Genomic DNA, 21,957 nt, shown 5'->3' on the forward strand with positions numbered 1-21,957 from the left:
TCAGGAGTTAGCACGCACCAGTGCCCCCATAGCAAGAGGCTTACTATTGGGGGAACTGGTCAAGAGGGGAGGAGCCATGAGCACCGGCAGGGGACCTGAGAAGAAGAGGATCCGGGTTGCTCTGTGCAAAACCACTGCACAGAGAAGGTAAGTATGACATGTTTTTTTTTTTTTTCAAATAACAAAGCTTTTACATCACTTGAGATTAAAAAACAAATTCAATTTTATTTGAAGTAAAAAGAAACAGACATGATAGAAAATGACTGATATATACATAATTGACAAATGCCTTTGGACTGTAGGTCCTGTTTGGTGCCACCTCCGCTGGACCATGTGCCACATTGGGTGCCAACATCATTGGGTAAGACTTGAAGTTCAGCTAGTCCTTGAGGCAAAAGTGACTAGCCCAAAACCAGCCTTGTCTCAACAACTGGCCAATCAGTAACCATTGGGTCTGTACCCTGGGTACACCCCACCCTGAGAAAATTTTGGCCCATAGATGTTTTGAGTATGTAGCCCCCCCCCGTGGTGTGGATACACTGGGATGTCAAAGACCGTATTATTGGGAGGGAAATCTGAAGAGGATATTCTGGTTCTGGCTTCAGAGGGTCTGGGCAGGGGAGGCATCAGACTGGGAGTGTAAATATCCCTCCGCTCAGGTGGAGCTTGAGTATGGGGTAGGCATGTAGTCACAGAGGAAGAGGGGAAGTTGGAGTAAAGGAGAGGGTGAATGCTGGGAGGGGACACCACATTAGGGGCCATGCATTTTGAATATGACTTTGGAAGGTTCCATAAGATGTTTGGGAAGGTTGCGGCAGGATCTATATTTGGGGGTTGGGTTTGTACTGAGGGACCAGCCTCTGCATCTGATCCGACCACAGTATTGTCTTTTGAAAGATGGGGGTGGTGAAAGTCTACAGATCTGTAGGGCTGTCCATGCAGGATACAAGGAGCCAGGTCAGGAGGGTAGCCTTCTTGCCGGGTGCCTCCCGTTTTCTGCAGCTTCATGGCATCCTCAGGAATTTGGCTCACATCCACCATCCAGTAGTTGCCCTTAGCCTGCGGCTTTAGTGGATCTTTTAGGACCTGCAAAGAGTGAGAAGACATTGGAGGCGTAGACCGGCACAGCAAATTCACACAAATCTATTACGGGTCAGGTAACCAATCCTTATGGCCTATTTATAATACAGACAAATAATTTCCCCGGATCTGCCCCTATTATCATAAATGGTTATACTTTACATGGATAATATATGTACAAAATTAAAAAGGTTTGCTTTCTATAGAGTGGAAAACCGTAGGATCCCCCATCAGGTGTGCTAAGATTTTAGCTGGAGTTCTTTTTTTTTTAATCAAAATTGTATATAAATCTAAGTATGCACAAATATACAAAATACAAAAATCAACCTATTGCAGTGTTGTCTCTGCCCCTCCTGTGATGTTTCTGGCAATTTGAAAATTCTGGGAGAATGGTAAGGAATGGTTGCTGCAGGAGGGGCAATTCCCTCCACTGGAAGATAGAGCAATGCCCTGCGCTGGGGGGGGGGGGGGGGGACAATACTCTGTGCTGAAAGGAAGAAGAGGGTCAAACCTGCAGTAGAGGAGGTGGCAATGCCCTGGGGTGGTCATATGAAGAATATAATGATGCAATAGGTAGAATCAGTGTGGGGTAATGGGAGGATGAGGGAGGGTAAAAACACAAGGTAGAGTAATGAAGCAGAGTGGACATCTACACATACCGGGGTGTATTTACTAAAGCTAGAGAGTGCAAAATCAAGTTCACTTCTGCATAAATACCTAATCAGTTTCCAGGTTTTACTGACAAATCCTAATTGAGCAAGCAGAGGTAAGAAGCTGATTGACTACCATGCACAGCTGCACCAGATTCTGAGTGCACCAGCATTAGGCTGGCCATACATTATACAATTTTCTTGAGCCAACCACCTTGCAGGGGTCTTAACTAATCATCATCATTGGTTGTGATTCCAACCTGCTTAAAAATCTACTATTACTCCCAAACCAAAAGTAGCAAACAGATAGTTTGAAGGACCATAGGCCAATTGTGCTCACCCCGGTAATAATGAAGTTCTTTGAGGGATTGGTGTTAAAAATGCATCAAAACAGCTTCACCAGGTAGTTTAGATGCTTGTTGTGTGGGGCAAACAATGTGTCCCTAAACATTGGGGAGACCAAGGAGTTAATGGTTTTTAGGAAGACCAAGACTGACATGGTTCCAGTCTACACCAGAGAAGTGGTAGAGTGGGTATCTGCTTTTAAGTTTTTTTGGGGTATTAAAGTGTTACTAAACACTGGACTCCACATTCACTATATCTGGTCTCCCACAGTACACAGAATATGGAAATGCAATTATTTTAGTAAATATAAACTGCTAAATACCTTCTCATCAGCAGTATATAGCAGTCTTGACTTCTATCAGTGTCCAGTAGAGCACTGGCTTAAGCTTGTAGGAGCTTACTTTCTTCTTTAGTGGCATGCAGAACCCCTGACCTCTGGACAATGCTGATTGGCCCTGTGCTAATTTCATGTACTGTCCCAAGAAAAAACCTCTAGCAATACACACCAAACTGAGCATGTGCAGAGTGTCTTCACACGATATGTCTTATCAGGATGTAACAGGGGGAACACTAAGGGGAGAATCAGAAGACAGGATCAAACAGCATTTTTACACACCGCAGAGGATTAACCCCTTAGGTTCCACGGTGAGTATAACAAGCATTCTTTACTGCATATAGTTAGTTAGGCTGAAAAAAAAAGTAATAATCCTATACCCACAGTTGATCCAGAGGAAGGCAAAAAACCCCAGCAAAGCATGATCTAATTTGCACCTGCTGGGGAAAAAATAAATCCTTCCTGATTCCCGAGAGGCAATCGGATATTCCCTGGATCAACTTTACCTATAAATGTTATATCCAGTTATATTCTGTGTATCCAAGAAAGAATCCAGGACTTTCCTACAGCAATCCACTGAGCTGGTCAGAACCAACTCTTGAGGGAGTCTATTCCACATTTTCACAGCTCTCACTGAAGAAACCTTTGTGTTTTGGAGATTAAATTTCTTTTCCTCCAGACATAAAGAGTGCCCCCTTGTCCTCTGATGACCTCAGAGTGAATAACTCTACACCAAGTTCACTATATGAACCACTGATGTATTTATACATTGTGATCATATCCCCCCCCTTATGTATTATACATGGTGATCATATCCCCCCCTTATTATACATGGTGATCATATCCCCCCCTTATTATACATGATGATCATATCCCCCCCTTGTGTATTATACATGGTGATCATATCCCCCCCCCTTGTGTATTATACATGGTGATCATATCCCCCCCCTTGTGTATTATACATGGAGATCATATCCCCCCTTATGTATTATACATGGTGATCATATCCCCCCCTTGTGTATTATACATGGTGATCATATCCCCCCCTTGTGTATTATACATGGTGATCATATCCCCCCTTAATCTCCTCTTCAAGAGAATAAACTCAGTTCCTCTAATCTTTCCTCATAGCCGATCTCCTCCATGCCTCATATCAGTTTGGTTGCCCTTCTCTGTACTTTCTCCAGTTCCCCAATGTTCTTTTTGTGAATTGGTGCCCAAAACTGAACTGCATATTCCAAATGAGGTCTTACTAATTATTTGCTCCGGGGTAATATGATCTCTCTGGAGTCTATACCTCTTAATATAAGAGGATTTTGCTAGCTATAGAAGCCTCAGCTTGGCATGGCATGCCATTATTAGGATTGTGATCTACCAGAACCCCCAGATCCTTCACCATTGATTCCCCAGTTGTACTCCCCCTAGTAAAAAAGGGTTCCAACACTGAACCCTGGGGTACACCACTGATGACCCCAGACCATTCATTAACTACTCTGAACACGATCTTTTAGCCAGTTTTCTATCCATTTACATATGGATTTTTCCAAGCCCGTAGACTTTACCTTACAAGTTAGCCGTGTGTGGGGAACTGTGTCAAACACTTTTCCAAAATCCAAGTATACCACGTCCACCGCCACCCCTGTCCAAGGTTTTGCTCACCCCCTCAAAAAGAAATCAGATTTGTTTGACAACTTCTGTTTTTCATGAATCCATGCTGTCTGTTGCTTAAAATATTTGTTTCCAGCAAGAACTCATCTATGTGGTCTTTTATTAAACTCTCCAGTATCTTCCCAACTATAGAAGTTAAACTAACAGGTCTGTAATTACTTGGTAAAGATTTTGACCTTTTTATATATAGGCACCACATTGGCCTTACAGCAATCCAGTGGTACTATGCCAGTCATTAAAGAGCCCCTACAAATTAGAAACAATGGCTTTGAAAAGACAGAGCTCAATTCTTTAAGGACCTGTGGGTGTATGCCATCTGGTCCAGGGGCTTTAGTCACCTTTATTCTGTATAAATATTTTTAGATCATATCAATTGTGAGCCAATGTGGATCATCTGGAGCTGTATCAGTACCATGCCCATTATGAACAAGAGCTCCCACATGCTCCTTTGTATATACAGAGCTGAAGAAGGCAATAAATTTGCCTTCTCTTTGTCCCCAGTCACCCCCTCTAGATTATTTAGTAAAGGGCCTACATGCTCGGACCGGACCTTCTTACTATTAATATATTTGAAGAATTTTTTGGGGTTGGTCCTGCTATCTTTTGCAATCTGTTGTTAGTTTTCAATTTTTGCGGCCTTTATTTCCTTTTTCCATATTCTGTTATATTCTTTGTAATGTTTAAACGATAATAGTGATCCTTCATTTTTTTATTTAATAAAAGTTCTTCTCTTATTATCTATAGCCTTTTTAACTTTGGCTATCAGCCACATAAGTTTGATTTTTAGCCTTTTAAACTTGTTGCCCATGGGATTATATTTTGCAGTGTGAACTCCCATTTCTGTGTTGTGTTCATCAATGCCAATATTCCCTCCCAGTCTAAGTCTTGGAAAATTACCTCTTGAACTTAAGCGGTTTTTATTTTTCCTGTATGTGCTCACCGTTTACAGTTAATAAATGAATTCATGTTATGGTCACTGCTAGCCAGATGTTCTTTTATATGCACATTCGTAAAAAGCTCTGCATGGTTTGAGATTACCAGGTCCAGCAGAGCATCATTCCTAGTTGGGGCCTCTATGAATTGTACCATAAAATTGTCCTGTAGTAGGTTTAAAAAGGTTTGCCCTTTAACTGTTCCTGCAGTACCATTACTCCAGTCAATTTCCAGGTGGTTAAAATCCCCCATTATTATCACTGTCCCAGACCTTTAGATCTGTGTAAGGAGCCGAGTCTCCATCTCCTCATTAACACTGGGAGGCCTATAACAAACTTCAATGACTACCTTAGTATGCACCCCCATGTGCAGTTCCACCCATAATACTTCAGCCTCATCACACTCCCCATCAACTAGGTCCTCTTTTACACTCGCTCTGAGATCACTTCTCATATAGAGACAGACACCACCACCTTTCCTATTACTCTGTCTCTCCGAAAGAGAACATAGCCAGGAATATTAATGGTCCAGTCAAGCGAAGAATGAAGCCAAGATTCAGCAATACCAATTAAATCATAGCTCTCCATGCAAAAAAGATTCCAACTCACCTATTTTGCTTGACAGACTTCTGGCATTGTTGAACAAACACTGACACCTTGTTCACACGTATTTTGCATATTTATTGTCATACAAATGGTACCGATTCCACTGGTTGTTTGCATCATGGGAACGGTCTTATCAGCCATAGCCTTCCCCCCATCTTCCCCCATTCCACCCACCAATAAGTACTGACCCGTCTGATCTGTCTACCCAGTTATAATCTAATTCTCCCTCCCCCCTTGATCCTAATTTAAATACTCCTCCAGCCTTCCCTTAAACCTCTCCCCCAGCACAGCAGACCATCTCTAACATATAGGTTGCACCCCAATGAAAAGTCAGCCCAGTGCTTTAGGAACCCAAATCCTTCCCTCTTACACCAGGTCTTCAGCCATGCATTGAGTTCTCTAATCTCCCCATCTTTCCCGAGTTGCGCATGGCACAGGTAATATTTCATAGAATATCACCTTGGAGGTTCTTTCCTGCAACTTGCAGCCTAATTCTTTAAATTGATTTTTAAGCAGCCTCCATCTTCCATGTATTCTGTCATTGGTTCCAACATGAACCAAGACCGCTGGGTCATGCCCAGCCCCTCCCAGTAATTTATTAACCCGGTCCACCACATGCCGAACCCTGGCACCAGGGAGACCGCAAACCATTCGGTTGAGGTGATCCTGGCGACAAATTCTATCAGTCCTTCTGGTCATAGAATCCTACTACTACTACCACCAGCTGTCTAAGCCTTCCTGCACTACCCTCACCACCCCTCCCAGATGGTCTGCCATCCCGGCTGTTAGGGATAGCAGTGACATCCAGGGGTGCCACCCCCACATCTTCAACCAACTTGCCCAGCCTGTTTGGGTGCTCAAACCCAGGGCCAGCCTTCCTTCTCTATGAGCCCCTACCACTCCCTCATTACAGTAACCCATCTTCCTACCTGATAATCCTAATTATCCCCTCTGCCCTCCACATCAGTCCCATTAGCTACCTGCTCAGAGAGCAGAAGACCCCTTTCAAGGTTGATAGCTCTGCCCAGCGTTGCAACTTTCTCCTCCAGACCTCTAACACGAGATTCTAGAAAGGCAAGCCGCTCACATCTGTCACAGCGGTATCCATCCCGGAGCTGTTGCTCCATTGTTGCATACATGCGGCACACTGTGCACTGCACAAACCTTCCACCCCGCTAGCACTCATATCCCATCACAATACTAACAGGAAAGATCACTTGTCACTTACAGGTTAGTAGACTCCTCTTATAATCTCCTGTTTCCAACTCCATTTTTTATTTAACTCCACTTATTAAATGTCCACTTAGTGCAGTGGTTCTCAACCTTTCTAACGCCGCGACCCCTTAATACAGTTCCTCATGTTGTGGTGACCCCCAACCATAAAATTATTTTCGTTGCTACTTCATAACTGTAATTTTGCAGTAGGAGGAATAGTGCCACGTCATTGGTGTCAGTGGGAGGAATAGTGCCCCATCATTGGTGTCAGTGGGAGGAATAGTGCCCCGTCATTGGTATCAGTGGGAGGAATAGTGCCCCATCATTGGTATCAGTGGGAGGAATAGTGCCCCATCATTGGTGTCAGTGGGAGGAATAGTGCCCCATCATTGGTATCAGTGGGAGGAATAGTGCCCCGTCATTGGTGTCAGTGGGAGGAATAGTGCCCCCTTCATTGGTGTCAGTGGGAGGAATAGTGCCCCGTCATTGGTGTCAGTGGGAGGAATAGTGCTCCGTCATTGGTGTCAGTGGGAGGAATAGTGCCCCGTCATTGGTGTCAGTGGGAGGAATAGTGCCCCGTCATTGGTGTCAGTGGGAGGAATAGTGTCCCGTCATTGGTGTCAGTGGGAGGAATAGTGTCCCGTCATTGGTGTCAGTGGGAGGAATAGTGCCCCGTCATTGGTATCAGTGGGAGGAATAGTGCCCCGTCATTGGTATCAGTGGGAGGAATAGTGCCCCATCATTGGTATCAGTGGGAGGAACAGTGCCTCATCATTGGTATCAGTGGGAGGAATAGTGCCCCATCATTGGTATCAGTGGGAGGAATAGTGCCCCATCATTGGTATCAGTGGGAGGAATAGTGCCCCATCATTGGTATCAGTGGGAGGAACAGTGCCCCATCATTGGTATCAGTGGGAGGAATAGTGCCCCATCATCGGTATCAGTGGGAGGAATAGTGTCCCATCATCGGTATCAGTGGGAGGAATAGTGCCCCATCATCGGTATCAGTGGGAGGAATAGTGTCCCATCATTGGTATCAGTGGGAGGAATAGTGCCCCATCCTTGGTGTCAGTGGGGGGAGGAATACTGCCCCATCCTTGGTGTCAGTGGGGGGAGGAATTGTGCTACATCCTTGGTGTGAGTGGGGGGAGGAATTGTGCCCCATCGTTGGTGTCAGTGGGGGGAGGAATCGTGCCCCATCCTTGGTGTCAGTGGGGGAGGAATAGTGCCCCATTGTTGGTGTCATTTGGGGGAGGAATCGTGTCTCATCGTTGGTGTCAGTGGGGGGAGGAATAGTGCCCCATCGTTGGTGTCAGTGGGAGGAATAGTGTCCCATCGTTGGTGTCAGTGGGAGGAATAGTGCCCCATCATTGGTATTAGTGACACCAATGATGGGGCACTATTCCCACTGACACCAATGATACTTACCTTGCAGACTCCTGCTCCAGCCTGGGCTCGCTCGCTCCCTCCCTCTCCCATGGTACCGACACTTACCTGTCAGATGTCTTCCTTCTCCGGCCGCTGTCCTCCTCTTCACTCGCTCGATCTTCGCGGTGCCGCTCGGCTCCTCCTCTCCAAGCTCCACCTCCTTGCCGGTGATTGGCCGCCTGTGTGCCTCTCCTGAGCTACAGTACCGGCGGCCAATCACAGGCGAGGATTGATCTCGAGGTGTGTCCAGATGACAGGGGCGGCATGTCATCCCGCCCACACCTGGAGACGGCGGTGGCAGCGGCGGTGGCGAGGAGCGGTGTCTCGGTTCCTAAGACCATCGGAAATATGTGTTTTCCGATGGTCTTAGGCGACCCCTGTGGAAGCGTCGTTCGACCCCCAAAGGGGTCGCGAACCGCTGACTTAGTTAAAGGTCCAGCAAGCAAAATACAGGCAAGCTCAGAGTGAGCTCCACAGCAAGTTATATAGGACCTGTATCACCTGGGACCAATTAACCCCGCCCCTTAATTAGAAGAGTGAAGGAAGACAAGGAAAGGAAGAAAAAAAAGTGACAGAAAAAGGGATTTAAAAAAGTAAAATCTTTTAGCAAGACCCAAAGAAGAAAATAAAACAACTACAAGCACCAGCAGTCAGCAGCAGTCAGAAGTAAAATGTTTTCACATTTCCCAGTCTTCAGTGATCAGCCAGCATACAATGCCAGACTGATTGTACTGTTGTGGGTTTAGTAACACTTTATGTCACCTGGAACACTCCAGCAACTATGGAAGAATGTTGTTCATTGACTAGAGTTCGGCTTTTAATACCGTTATCCCAGATCTATTGGTGGGGAAGATGCTGAAGCTGAATATGCCCCCTTCCCTTTGCTCTTGGACAGTGGTCTCCAAACTACAGCCCTGGGGCCAGATGTGGCCCTCTGATTGCCTTTATCTGGCCTTTGAGGCATTATTCCTGCCAGTCACACCAACAATGGGGCACTATTCTTCCCACTGACACCAACAATGAATCACTATTCCTTCCACTGACACCAACAATGAGGCACTATTCCTTCCACTGACACCAACAATGAATCACTATTCCTTCCACTGACACCGACAATGAGGCACTATTCCTTCCACTGACACCAACAATGAGGCACTATTCCTTCCACTGACACCGACAATAAGGCACTATTCCTCCCACTGACACCAACAACGAGGCACTATTCCTTCAACTGACACCAACAACGAGGCACTATTCCTTCCACTGACACCGACAACGAGGCACTATTCCTTCCACTGACACCGACAACGAGGCACTATTCCTTCCACTGACACCGACAACGAGGCACTATTCCTTCCACTGATACCGACAACGAGGCACTATTCCTCCCACTGACACCGACAATGAGGCACTATTCCTCCCACTGACACCGACAACGAGGCACTATTCCTTCCACTGACACCGACAACGAGGCACTATTCCTTCCACTGACACCGACAACGAGGCACTATTCCTTCCACTGACACCGACAACGAGGCACTATTCCTTCCACTGACACCGACAACGAGGCACTATTCCTTCCACTGACACCGACAACGAGGCACTATTCCTTCCACTGACACCGACAACGAGGCACTATTCCTTCCACTGACACCGACAACGAGGCACTATTCCTTCCACTGACACCGACAACGAGGCACTATTCCTTCCACTGACACCGACAACGAGGCACTATTCCTTCCACTGACACCAACAACGAGGCACTATTCCTTCCACTGACACCGACAACGAGGCACTATTCCTTCCACTGACACCGACAACAAGGCACTATTCCTTCCACTGACACCGACAATGAGGCACTATTTCTTCAACTGACACCGACAATGAGGTACTATTCCTTCCACTGACACCGACAATGAGGCACTATTCCTTCCACTGACACCAACAGTAAGGCACTATTCCTCCCACTGACACCAACAATGGGGCAACATTCCTTCCACTGACACCAACAATGCGGCAGTATTCCTCCCACTGACATTAACAGTAAGGCACTATTCCTCCCACTGACACCAACAATGGGGCACTATTCCTTCCACTGACACCAACAATGGGGCACTATTCCTCCCACTGACACCAACAACGGGGCACTATTCCTTCCACTGACACCAACAGTGGGGCACTATTCCTTCCACTGACACCAACAAGGTGGGCACTATTCCTTCCACTGGCACCAAGGGGGCACTATTCCTTCCACTGACACCAACAATGGGGCACTATTCCTTTCACTGGCACCAACAATGGGGCACTATTCCTTTCACTGACACCAACAAAGAGGCACTATTCCTGCCACTGACACCAACAATGAGGCACTATTCCTGCCACTGACGCCAACAATGGGGCACTATTCCTTCCACTGACACCAACAGTGGGGCACGATTCCTTCCACTGACACTAACGATGGGGCACTATTCCTGCCACTGACACCAACAATAGGGCACTATTCCTGCCACTGACACCAACAATAGGGCACTATTCCTGCCACTGACACCAACAATAGGGCACTATTCCTTCAACTAACACCAACTATTTCTCCCCATAAAACCAAAGATCGGGCATTGTTTACTCCCATGGCCCCCCTACAGTCTAAAGTACACTAAACTGGCCCTTTCTTTAGAAGGTTTGGAGACCCCTACTCTTGGATAAAGGATTTCCTGGTAGAGCGCCCACAGGGGGTCACACTGAGTAAGCATGTGTCATCCCAGGGTGTGGTCAGCATAGGAGTACCACATGGTTGTGTATTGAGTCCCCTTCTCTACTCTCTATACCCTTGTGATTGCACTCCCTGCTTTTCTACAAAACGTAACATCAAAGTTTCAGATGACACCACCATAGTAGGTTGCATCACAAGAGGGGATGAGAAGCATTACAGGGAAGAAGTGGCCAATTCAGTAGAGTGGTGTGAGGGAAACAATTTGTCCCTAAACACTGGGGAGACCAAGGAGTTAAAAGCTGATTTTAGGAAGACCAAGACTGACATGGTTCCATTCTACACCAGAGGAGACGTAGTAGAGCCGGTATCTGCTTTTAAGTTTTTAGGTATTAAAGTGTTACTAAACCACAGACCCTGCATTCACTATATCTGGTCTCCCCGGACCCTGCATTCACTATATTCGGTCTCCCCGGACCTTGTATTCACTATATCTGCTCTCCCTGGACCCTGCATTTACTATATCTGGTCTCCCAGGACCCTGCATTCACTATATCTGGTCTCCCTGGACCCTACATTCACTATATCTGGTCTCCCAGGACCCTGCATTCACTATATCTGGTCTCCCTGGACCCTGCATTCACTATATCTGGTCTCCCTGGACCCTGCATTCACTATATCTGGTCTCCATGGACCCTGCATTCACTATATCTGGTCTCCCTGGACCCTGCATTCACTATATCTGGTCTCCCCGGACCCTGCGTTCACTATATCTGGTCTCCCCAGACCCTGCATTCACTATATCTAGTGTCCCCGGACCCTACATTCACTAAATCTGCTCTCCCCGGACCCTGCATTCACTATATCTGCTCTCCCCGGACCCTGCATTCACTATATCTGCTCTCCCCGGACCCTGCATTCACTATATCTGCTCTCCCCGGACCCTGCATTCACTATATCTGCTCTCCCCGGACCCCGCATTCACTATATCTGGTCTCCCAGGACCCAGCATTCACTATATCCGGTCTCCCCGGACCCTGCATTCACTGTATCTGGTCTCCCCAGTCTCCCCTGCATTCTCTATATCTTGTCTCCCCGGACCCTGTATTCACTATATCTGGTCTCCCCGGACCCTGTATTCACTATATCTGGTCTCCCCGGACCTTGCATTCACTATATCCGGTCTCCCTGGACCCTGCATGCACTATATCTTGTCTCCCTGGACCCTGTATTCACTATATCTGATCTCCCCAGACCCTGCATTCACTATATCTGGTCTCCCCGGACCCTGAATTCACTATATCTGGTCTCCCCGGACCCTGCATTCACTATATCTGGTCTCCCTTTACCCTGCATTCACTATATCTGGTCTCCCCAGACCCTGCATACACTATATCCAGTCTCCCCGGACCCTACATTCACTATATCTGATCTCCCCGGACCCTGCATTCACTATATCCGCTCTCCCCAGACCCTGCATTCACTATATCTGGTCTCCCACAGTACACAGAACATGGAAATGCAATTATTTTAGTAAATATAAATTACTAAACCTGGAAACCATCTGGCAGGAGGTTGGAAAAAGAAAAAAGGTGAGGACAAAACGACTCGAGGAAGGTTTCTTTCTTTCCAATAGCTATCAAGGCCCTAAATGGTCATTTTGAGTATTATTATCTCGCTCCAAGTGACTTGGCTTGATGTTGTGGTCGTCGTTTCTTTTAGGCTTTTATCTGGGGGGATGGGGACAATGTTCACATGTGTGCATGTTGAGAATGTTATATGTTCATGTGTGTGTGGAGTTTTTTTTTTTATAGAATTTCATTGTGATTTACGTTGCAATGACAATAAAGTACCTATCTTTTTTTATTTCAAAAAAGTTTATTGGTGAATTACAGAATTACAAAGGAACTTGTAAAATACAAGAGGATAAGGCAGTCATCAATAGGTACAACATGAGAAAACAGAGATCATATGCAAGAACATAGACAGCGACAAATAACTAGGCCACAACCGGGTTATGCATGTAATACTCAGGCAGCATGAAAAGGCATAATAGAGGCTGATAACAGAGAACCTCATGTAGATATACCTCAAGGCATAGGCCCGCAATGGGGGGGCGAATGTAGTGCACATACAAAAAATGTGGCGACAGTCGTTATGTAGCAAAGGTATCTGAATACAAATGAAAACTGTCGTAGAGACTCTAATAAGTATAAGATAATATTGATGTAGTTATGCCCAATGATCTCTTGAAGACTACATAAAGTGCAGAAGAGTGTGTGAGAAGAAAAGGAAAAGAGTGTGGGAGATGGGAGAGATGAAAGAGAAGAGAAAGAAAAAGAGAAAAAAAAAAAAAAAAAGGGGGGGAGGGGGTAGAGGAAAGGGGGAGGAAGGACAAAGGGAGAGGGTGGAATAAGGGGAGGAGTAACGTGCGAATTAAGTGTCATCGTCTATACGTTAGGATATAAACAGAAGTAGACAGAACCTGAACCGCCACAGGGGACATGCAAATGGGGGCAGATACACTTAAGGAAACACATTGCCAGCCATTCGGAAAAAGAGAAAGGGGTGTCATAGGAGGGTGAGCTGAATTAGATCAAGTAGATTGGTCCATGAGGGACTGATATGCAGGGGTGGTCTGAAAGTGAGTCCAACAGGCCCAAGTGTGGGAAAATTTGGTCAGGGTATCAAGTGCAGTCGCAATCAGTTTTTCCATCTCCGCCACTTTGCCCAAGCGGATAAGCCAATCTTGTATGGAGGGACGGCGAGTGGAGCCCCAAAATACAGGTAAGCAGAGTCTGGCTGCGTTGACATATGCATAGCTAAGGATTTAAAATACTGTCCCCACGGAAGGGAGGAATAGTGGAGGAGGAACTAAGTCAGAGAAAGAATCAATGGTAAGGTAGTTACAGACACCACAATCCGATAGACCTCTTGCCAGAATGGTTGAATGATTGGGCAAGACCACCAGATGTGGAGAAATGACCCATCTGACGTCCAGCATCTCCAACAGCTGTTGGGCAAGGATTCTCTCTTGTCAGGTATCACTAACACCATTGATCCTGCAGGTTTGTCGGCCACCAACGCCCCCTTGACGTTGGAGGAGCTGCACTCTGCGGCTAAATCCTTCAGGCGGGGCAGGACCCCGGGCTGCGATGGTCTCCCAGCAGAGCTCTATGTAGCGCTGTGGGACCTCGTGGGCCCGGACCTGCTCGAGCTGTACGAGGAGATGGTGGTGGAGGGCAGGATGCCTCCTTCGTTGAGGGAGGGAATGATCACGATCTTGTACAAGCGTAAGGGGGAGAGATGTGACTTGAAAAACTGGCGTCCCATCTCTCTCCTGAACGTGGACTACAAGATCCTCGCCAAAGTCCTGGCTAACAGGCTGAAGGCCGTCATCGGACAGATCATCCACCCGGATCAGACTTGCGGCATTCCTGGCCGCAGGATTGCAGACAGCCTAGCGCTCGTCCGGGACACGGTCCAATACATCAAGGACCGCCGTGTGCACGCGGCCCTGGTCAGTCTTGATCAGGAAAAGGCCTTTGACCGTGTCTCCCATGGGTGTATGTGCAGAGCCCTGCGCAGGTTTGGTCTTGGGGAAATGTTTTGTCGGTATGTTGACCTGATGTATAACGACATTTGTAGTACTGTGCAGGTGAACGGCTGGAAAACTGACCCCTTCCCGGTCCTCTCCGGGGTCAGACAAGGCTGCCTTCTTTCACCTCTGCTTTTTGTTTGCTGTATAGAGCTCTTTGCCGAATGCATCAGACGGAATCCAGAGATCGGGGGAATCACCGCGCCGGGACCAGACAGAAGGGAAGTGAAGTGCTCGCTCTACATGGACGACGTAACGGTGTTCTGTGCCAACCAGCGCTCCATCGACCTGCTCGTCCAGACCTGCGAGGACTTCGGCCAAGCTTCGGGGGCAAAAGTCAACTGCGGGAAGTCAGAAGTCATGCTGTTCGGAAAGTGGTTCCTGCCTTCTTCTGCATCCATGCCCTTTGGCATCAAGACAGACTTCATGAAAATCCTGGGAGTTTGGTTTGGTGCCGAGGGTGCAGCCCTGAAGTCTTGGGAGGAGAGACTGTCAAAGATGCGACAAAAGTTTGGACTTTGGAGCCTCAGAGACCTCACCATCGAAGGGAAGACACTGGTACTCCGCAGCGAGATTCTCCCTGTGTTGCAGTACCTCACCCAGGCCTGGCCCCCACGGGTCAACACCTGTAAGGCCATCACCAGGGTGGTGTTTCACTTCATCTGGGGCTCCAAGATGGACAGAGTGAAGAGGGCAGTCATGTTCAAGGAACCCCTCAAGGGCGGTAAGGGCGTGCCCGACATCGCCACCCAACTAAGGGTGTTCTTTGCCTGCAACTGCATCCGCAGAACTTTGCCAAAAAGGATTATGGACTCTGGCAGGAACGTAATGTCACGCTTCTTCCTGTTGCCTCTCTGGAGGTCCCTCGGATGGGACAATTGGGACAGTTCCATCCCCTACAACTGGGACACTCCTTGGTACTACCTGGATACCTTCAAGTTTATCAAGGAGCAGGGGCTACAGGGAGTCAAGCCTGACTTGTGGAAGCCAAAGATCATTTACAAGCTCATCAGAGCAAGTGACATTTTGGAGTCGGTTCCAGGCCTGCCTTCAGACACCTGCAAGGTGGTCTGGAGGAATGTTTCTTCAAACATCCTCACCAACAGGCACAAGGACCTGGCATGGATGGCAATCCAAGGGGGGTTGCCTCTCAGGACATTTATGCATGCCAGGAACCTGAGCAGATACAGACACTGCCCCTTCTGCATCATCCACGAGGAAACGGTTCATCACGTTTTCTGGGAGTGCTCTTTTGCTCAGGACCTGTTGAGGGCCCTGGAACCTGAACTCAAGCACTTTGTGCCACAGACAACCATCACACACTTTGGGGTGTTGAATGGACTTTTCTGTGGAACGTTTTCTCTGGAGGACATTGACAGCGCCTGGCGGGTGCTGTGTTGTTTTAAGGACGCTTTATGGTGCGCCAGGAAGCACCTCATCCACCAGCGGGAGAGGATGTACATTGAGGACTGCCGCAGACTGATCCTCAGTCTGCTCAGGGACTATACCTTGATGGACTTTAAGGAGGAAGAGGACGTCTGAAGATCTCCCCTTCCCCCTACTCCCCCTTGCGTGTCTTTGTCCTTTCAATAAAGCTTCGGGCCTGTGACCCTTTCCCCCCCCCCCCACACCCGATGCTTATTGTATATTGTAACTAATCGTATCTTGCATGACTTTGTAATGGTAGGAAATGTTCTTTGTCTTAGGATGCTATGGTCTCGGGGTAAGCGGCGTTATGCATGACATGTTGGTCTGGGGATTCGTCCGCCACGCACATCACGTCAGGCATCATACCGCTGAGTGAATGTATTATCGAATGTATTTATCGTATGCCTGGAACTATATTGCAATGTGGTGCGCTGCGTCGCAGTATAGGGTGAGCTGTACCCCGATAACGAGTATCATGTTTTTTTATACTTATGTAAAGTATCCTAAAAAAAAAGCTGTTGGGCAAGGAAGGGTTGTAGCGATGAATTCTTGAAGGAGTTCGGTACCATCTGGAGGCCAGTTTGTAGCTGTTTTCTTGCGTCGAAACATTGAGGGAGCATTTGTGGGAGTAACTAAAAATTAGGTCCAAATCTGAATCTGACAGGTTGGTATCCAGCTCTCTGTTCCATGCACGGCATGAAGGAAGAGAATTGTAGGTCCTACTCCCAACAAGGAGGGGGTACACCTCTGAGATCAAATGCTTTTGGGGTTCGGCTTTAGAGCATGCGGATTCGAAAGGGTAAGAGGACGGGCCCAGTTGTGACGGTCTTTATGCGAAAGCAAGAAGTGTCTCATCTGGAGATAAGCCCAGACAGGGAAATCACAGATACCCAGGCTGTCTAGTAATTCAGCAAATGTTTTCATCCTGCCTTTATGAAGAAAGTGTTTTACTATAATCTGAGGGTGCGGCCAGTGTTTGGACAGGAAGGCTTCATGCATGCCAGGAGGGAAGTCTGGGTTAAGGAGTTGGGCATATCAGAAATGGATACAGACTTACAAGCCAAGCGGAAAATTTTTAAGGTGGGCCCCAGCAGAGGGTGTGTGAGAAGGACTTGAGGGGTATGCCTTGGTAGGAGCCATGGGATCGACGCCAAGGGTGAGGGTGAAAAGGCATTCTCCAAATGGACCCAATCTTTGGTAGCCGAGCGGACGTGCCAATCGATTATGCGGGAAAGGTGACAAGCCCAATAATAGCGGTGAAGGTCAGGGAGCCCAATTCCTCCTCTAAGTTTAGGAAGGATCAGTTGGGAGAATGCAATGCGTGGCCGCTTATGGTCCCAAAGGAATAGGGAGCACAATTTTTTACAGAAGGCAAAAAAAGCGAGTGGCAGAAGAATCGGCAATGTTTGAAAAAGAGAGAGTAGACGGGGGAGTATGTTCATTTTTAGTATCGCCGCCCTTCCGAACCAAGAGAAGCAAGGGCGATGCCATTTAGTGAGATCCTCCTGTATAGAACGAAGGGCGAGAAGGAAATTTTTGGTGTAGAGGTCGTCAAGATTACAGGTAAGTTGCACACCAAGATAAGAGAGGGCATTCCTTTCCCACTGAAACGGAAAGTGAGACTGACAAAATGAAACCAGGTCAGGGGAAAGAGAGATGTTAAGAGCATAGGACTTAGAGAAGTTGATTTTAAGATTCGACAGAAATTGAAAGAAAGCGAAGTCTTTCAATAGATTCGGCAATGTGGTATGGGGGTCGACAAGAAACAGGAGGATGTCATCCGCATAAGCAGCAAGCTTACAGTATATTCTTTGCTGCCTTGATCCCTTTGATATCAGGATTTGAGCAAATTTCCTTAACAAAGGCTCAAGGGATAAGACGAACAGGAGCGGGGAGAGGGGGCAACCCTGGCGTGTTCCATTTCTTAGGTGGAAGGGGTTTGATAAGTGTCTCTTTACCCGGACTCGAGCTGTTGGATCAGCATATAGGGCCATTATGAAGTTTAGCATTCTCTCCCCCAAACCCAACGCCATCAAAGACGCCTTCAAGTAGTCCCATGCAATCCTATCAAAGGCCTTTTCAGCATCTAAAGAAAGAAAAAATCCAGGAGTGTTAGATTTACAAAGCCAATGTTGGAGATTAAGGGCCTTAATGGTGTTGTCCCTTGCTTCTCTACCAGGGATAAAACCCACCTGATCTAAATTGATCAGGGCGGGAAGCAAGGGGAGGAGCCGTTTAGCAACAATTTTCACGAACAATTTGATGTCAACATTCAGCAGGGAAATAGGTCTGTAATTGGGAACCAGAGTATCGTCCTTACCGCTTTTGGGGATAACCATAATGTAAGCCTCTAAAAGTCGGGAATGTGACTGGGGAGACTGAGAGAGAGTATTGAAAGCGGAAAGAAAAGGGGCACCTAGGATGTCTAGGAAGGATTTATAATATGCTACTGAAAAACCATCAGGACCCGGGCTCTTACCAGGTTTCATCTGCTTTACAGCGCACTGTTGCTCAATCAGGGTCAGATCTTTTTCCAGAGAGTGAGCCTGTTCCTCAAAGAGAGCAGCTGGGCTATAAAGATGAAGGAATTCAGAGATCAGGGAAGCTCTGGATTTTGTCGGTCTGCAGAGGGGGATGTTCAGGAGGGAGATTATATAAGGATTTATAAAACTGTTCGAAATGGGAGGCAATGTCGGGGTTGGATGTAGCCACCGTGCCATCGGAGCCTCTGATTTTATGTACCGTCATGCTGGACCGTTTCTCGTGAAGAGCACTAGCTAGAAACTTCCTGCTCTTATTTTCGACTTCATAGTACAATTTTTGTGAAAGAATGTATCTTTTTTTGACCACCGTACCCAATTCTGTGAGAAGTTGTATGCGGGTGTTCGTAAGTTCTGACAAGGTCAACGCAGCTAGAGTCTGCTTATGGGCTTTTTCCAAAGATTGAATCCTGTCCGTAAAGAGTTTCAAACGCTCGTCTGTCTCTTTTACGTCTTGTCGCTATAGCTATGAGTGTACCGCGAATGACACACTTATGGGCTTCCCACTGCGTGAGGGGAGAGGTGTCTGAAGAGCAATTCAAGGAGAAATACTCAGTCAGGTTGTAACAGATCTCTTGTTCAATAGCAATGTCAGTAAGAAGGGAAGCGTCCAGGCGCCGGTACTTCGAGCATATGTGTTTTTCGGGAAACCGCAACGTCATGGTTATGGGATGGTGATCGGAGAGGACCATCGGTTCTATGGAGGCAGCATGAAGGAGTGGGAAATCTGACTGTGACAAGAAGAAGTAATCTATCCTAGAGTATTTGTTATGTGGTGTGGAACAGAAAGTGTAGTCCTTAACAGTAGGGTAGAGAGTTCGCCAGGAATCGTGTAGTTGCAAGTGTTGTAATTGTAAGCGTATCTGCTTAAGAGCTTTGTAAGGCAAAAAGGAGCTGCCCGAAGAGGAGTCCAACAATGGGCTTAAAGGGACATTCAGATCTCCCCTTAATATCAGCACACCCGTTTGGAAAGCGGCTAGGGCAGAGCTGAGCGAGCATGTGAACGAAACCTGTTTGGCGTTGGGAGCATAAACGTTAGCAAACGTGTTGGGTCGATTGGCGAAGGAGCTCTTTATAAACAGATATCTACCTTTGGGATCCAGAAGAGTATCTGTCATATTAAAGGGGAGATGTCTGGCGAGCAGGATGGCGACCCCTTTCGATTTAGCTAAGGGATTAGTGGCGTGGAAAACTGTAGGAAAGCGGAAGTTAAAAAGCTTGGGAATAGAATCTTGACGGAAGTGCTTCTCCTGGATAAAGACTACATCCGCTTTTTGTTTATGCAAGTAGGAAAGCAGCATGGAGCGCTTTTCTGGCGTGTTCAGGCCCTTAACATTAAGTGAGAGAACTTTCAAGGACAGTTGTCCTGGCAAAGAGTTGGGGGAGGGCATATCTACAGTTCAATGTCGTATAAATCTGATGATGCAACACATGGGGGTCAGGGGAATGAAGAGGGAATGAGAGAAGGAAAGAAAAACAAACAAAAAAAAAAAAAAAGGGGGGGGGGGAGAGGGAAGGAGCAGTCCCAGGGAAGAGAAATAGACAGAGAAGAAAAAGTATTAGAGGTAATCGCTCATATCAAATAAATGCATACAATGTGACTCTTCACTGCAAAATACTAAGAGAATAATGAAATTAAAATAAAAGAATGAAAATCGTATAATGTGACTCATCACTCCAATAGTGCAAAAACATGTATAGTGTCAGACCTAAAATAAATATCTGTGCCCCTCACTTCAAACCGTGCTCACACACTAAATTAATACAATATCTAAAATTGTACCTTCCACTTGAAAACAAACGTGCTCATACACTTCATATATTAAATATTAGATCATGTATCAACACACCCCCTAACAAACATGGGGCTAAACATAAAGTGCTGAAGTGCAAGAAACGTGTCCACTCTTCAAAATGATCAAAAAAATGTTCAATCAGTGATGAATAAAATCATGCAATGTGTAATGGTGTTCAACAATTCTGTGATTGTGCCAAAACTTTTCTTCTGTATGTGGCTAGATTGCCTCCTCACCTCCTCCCTGTGACCCCTAGGGGCCAACACGCTTGCAGGATCACCCTGGATCCTTAAATCATATGGTTCAGCAGCCTTCTTCCTCCAGTGGATCTCCTTGTGGGGCTCCTATTGCCCCTAATCAGCCCAGATGTCTCTAGAGAACAGTGGCTCACCCGCCCAGTGAGCCAAAAAAAGAGACCCTCTAAGTGTAGTATTAGTGCAAATATGACTCCTTTATTGCAAAAGAAGGAATAACACTCACATAGTTCGCAGTTCTCCCTCCTCACCGATGTGTGGGTATACTGCATGTGTGTGGGACTTCCTGGGTATACCAAGATGGCGTCGCACGCCGGAGGTGCGTCACCGCGCACCGGAAACTGCGTACTCGCGTACCTACGCGTTACGTCACTGTCTGCTCGTGACTTCCTTGGGGTATCGCATTATGAATGCAGCTCCTCCCTTTATACTGGACCTATTAATTAACGGCAATCACGGCATACCTTGCATGTATTCAGCGGTGACCGCGGCCATTTTCTCGGAGACATACCCCTATTCTAACCGCGGCCACTTTCTTGGTGACCTTCTTTATTTGAAATGCCACATATTACACCTTAGACTATGTGGGGAAAAAAACGTAATCTTTAATCCACATACCCACGCTGATTTCATTATTTACCGGAGTCCTGGAATCCCGGTAAACTAAATAATTAAAATATACATTATTTCAATAATATTAAAATTAATAAGACTTATACAAATTGGACATATATATAAAAATAATACCCATCAATATAAAGATATTGAGGAGCTAAATTGCAACCTACCACTAGGGGATGGATGGAGAGGATGACCTTATGTTCTACCTGACACTCAGAATATAATTAAAATATATAAATATATATATATAAAAATAGAAACATTCTAAAAATCTATCCCTTCATCATGCAATCTACCCACACATTAACATGATTGAATACAACCCTAATAAATACAGTTGATGCATAGAGAATCAATATTTCATACTAAATAATTATAACAGCCATAAAATTAAAAGTAAAAAAATAAAATTAAAATTAAATGAAATTTATAAAAAGAGAAATTGATTATAATAGTAAAACCACATATAAGTACCAATTAGAATATCTATACTAAAATTAGAGAAATATTGGTAACGCAATTTATATCTAATTCAAAAGTCACTGATAAAGCAATTTAAGTCGAATTCGACATTTAACCCTTTGGGAACTAGTGTGTTCATGCAATACATCCACCTGGACTCAGCCTGACTCAGCGATTTTATTTTATTAGTCCCCCTCCAATGCTTCTTAAATTTCTCAATCCCCCAAAATTTCATTTTGCTGGGGTCCTTATTATGATATATGGCAAAGTGTCTCGAGACACTATGTTTTGTA

The 21,957-nt window shown here is 46.2% G+C and overlaps 1 protein-coding gene across 1 annotated transcript; it reads right to left on the reverse strand.

The window, feature by feature from the left end:
* Positions 1 to 400: 400 nt before the first annotated feature.
* On the reverse strand, positions 401 to 18,739 carry LOC149435082 (forkhead activin signal transducer 3-like). Its single transcript, XM_089663035.1, has 4 exons — positions 18,663 to 18,739; positions 18,471 to 18,562; positions 17,950 to 18,077; positions 401 to 1,086 (listed from the first exon to the last, which is right to left on the reverse strand). The coding sequence occupies exons 1-4, from the start codon at positions 18,737 to 18,739 to the stop codon at positions 439 to 441; spliced, it is 945 nt and encodes a 314-aa protein (XP_089519161.1). The 3' UTR covers positions 401 to 438.
* Between the last annotated feature and the right edge of the window lie 3,218 nt (positions 18,740 to 21,957).

Source organism: Staurois parvus, unplaced genomic scaffold (genome assembly GCF_062004578.1).
Source record: "Staurois parvus isolate SC_StPar_1 unplaced genomic scaffold, SC_StPar_1.0 ptg001615l, whole genome shotgun sequence".
NCBI classification, from domain to species: Eukaryota; Metazoa; Chordata; class Amphibia; order Anura; family Ranidae; genus Staurois; species Staurois parvus.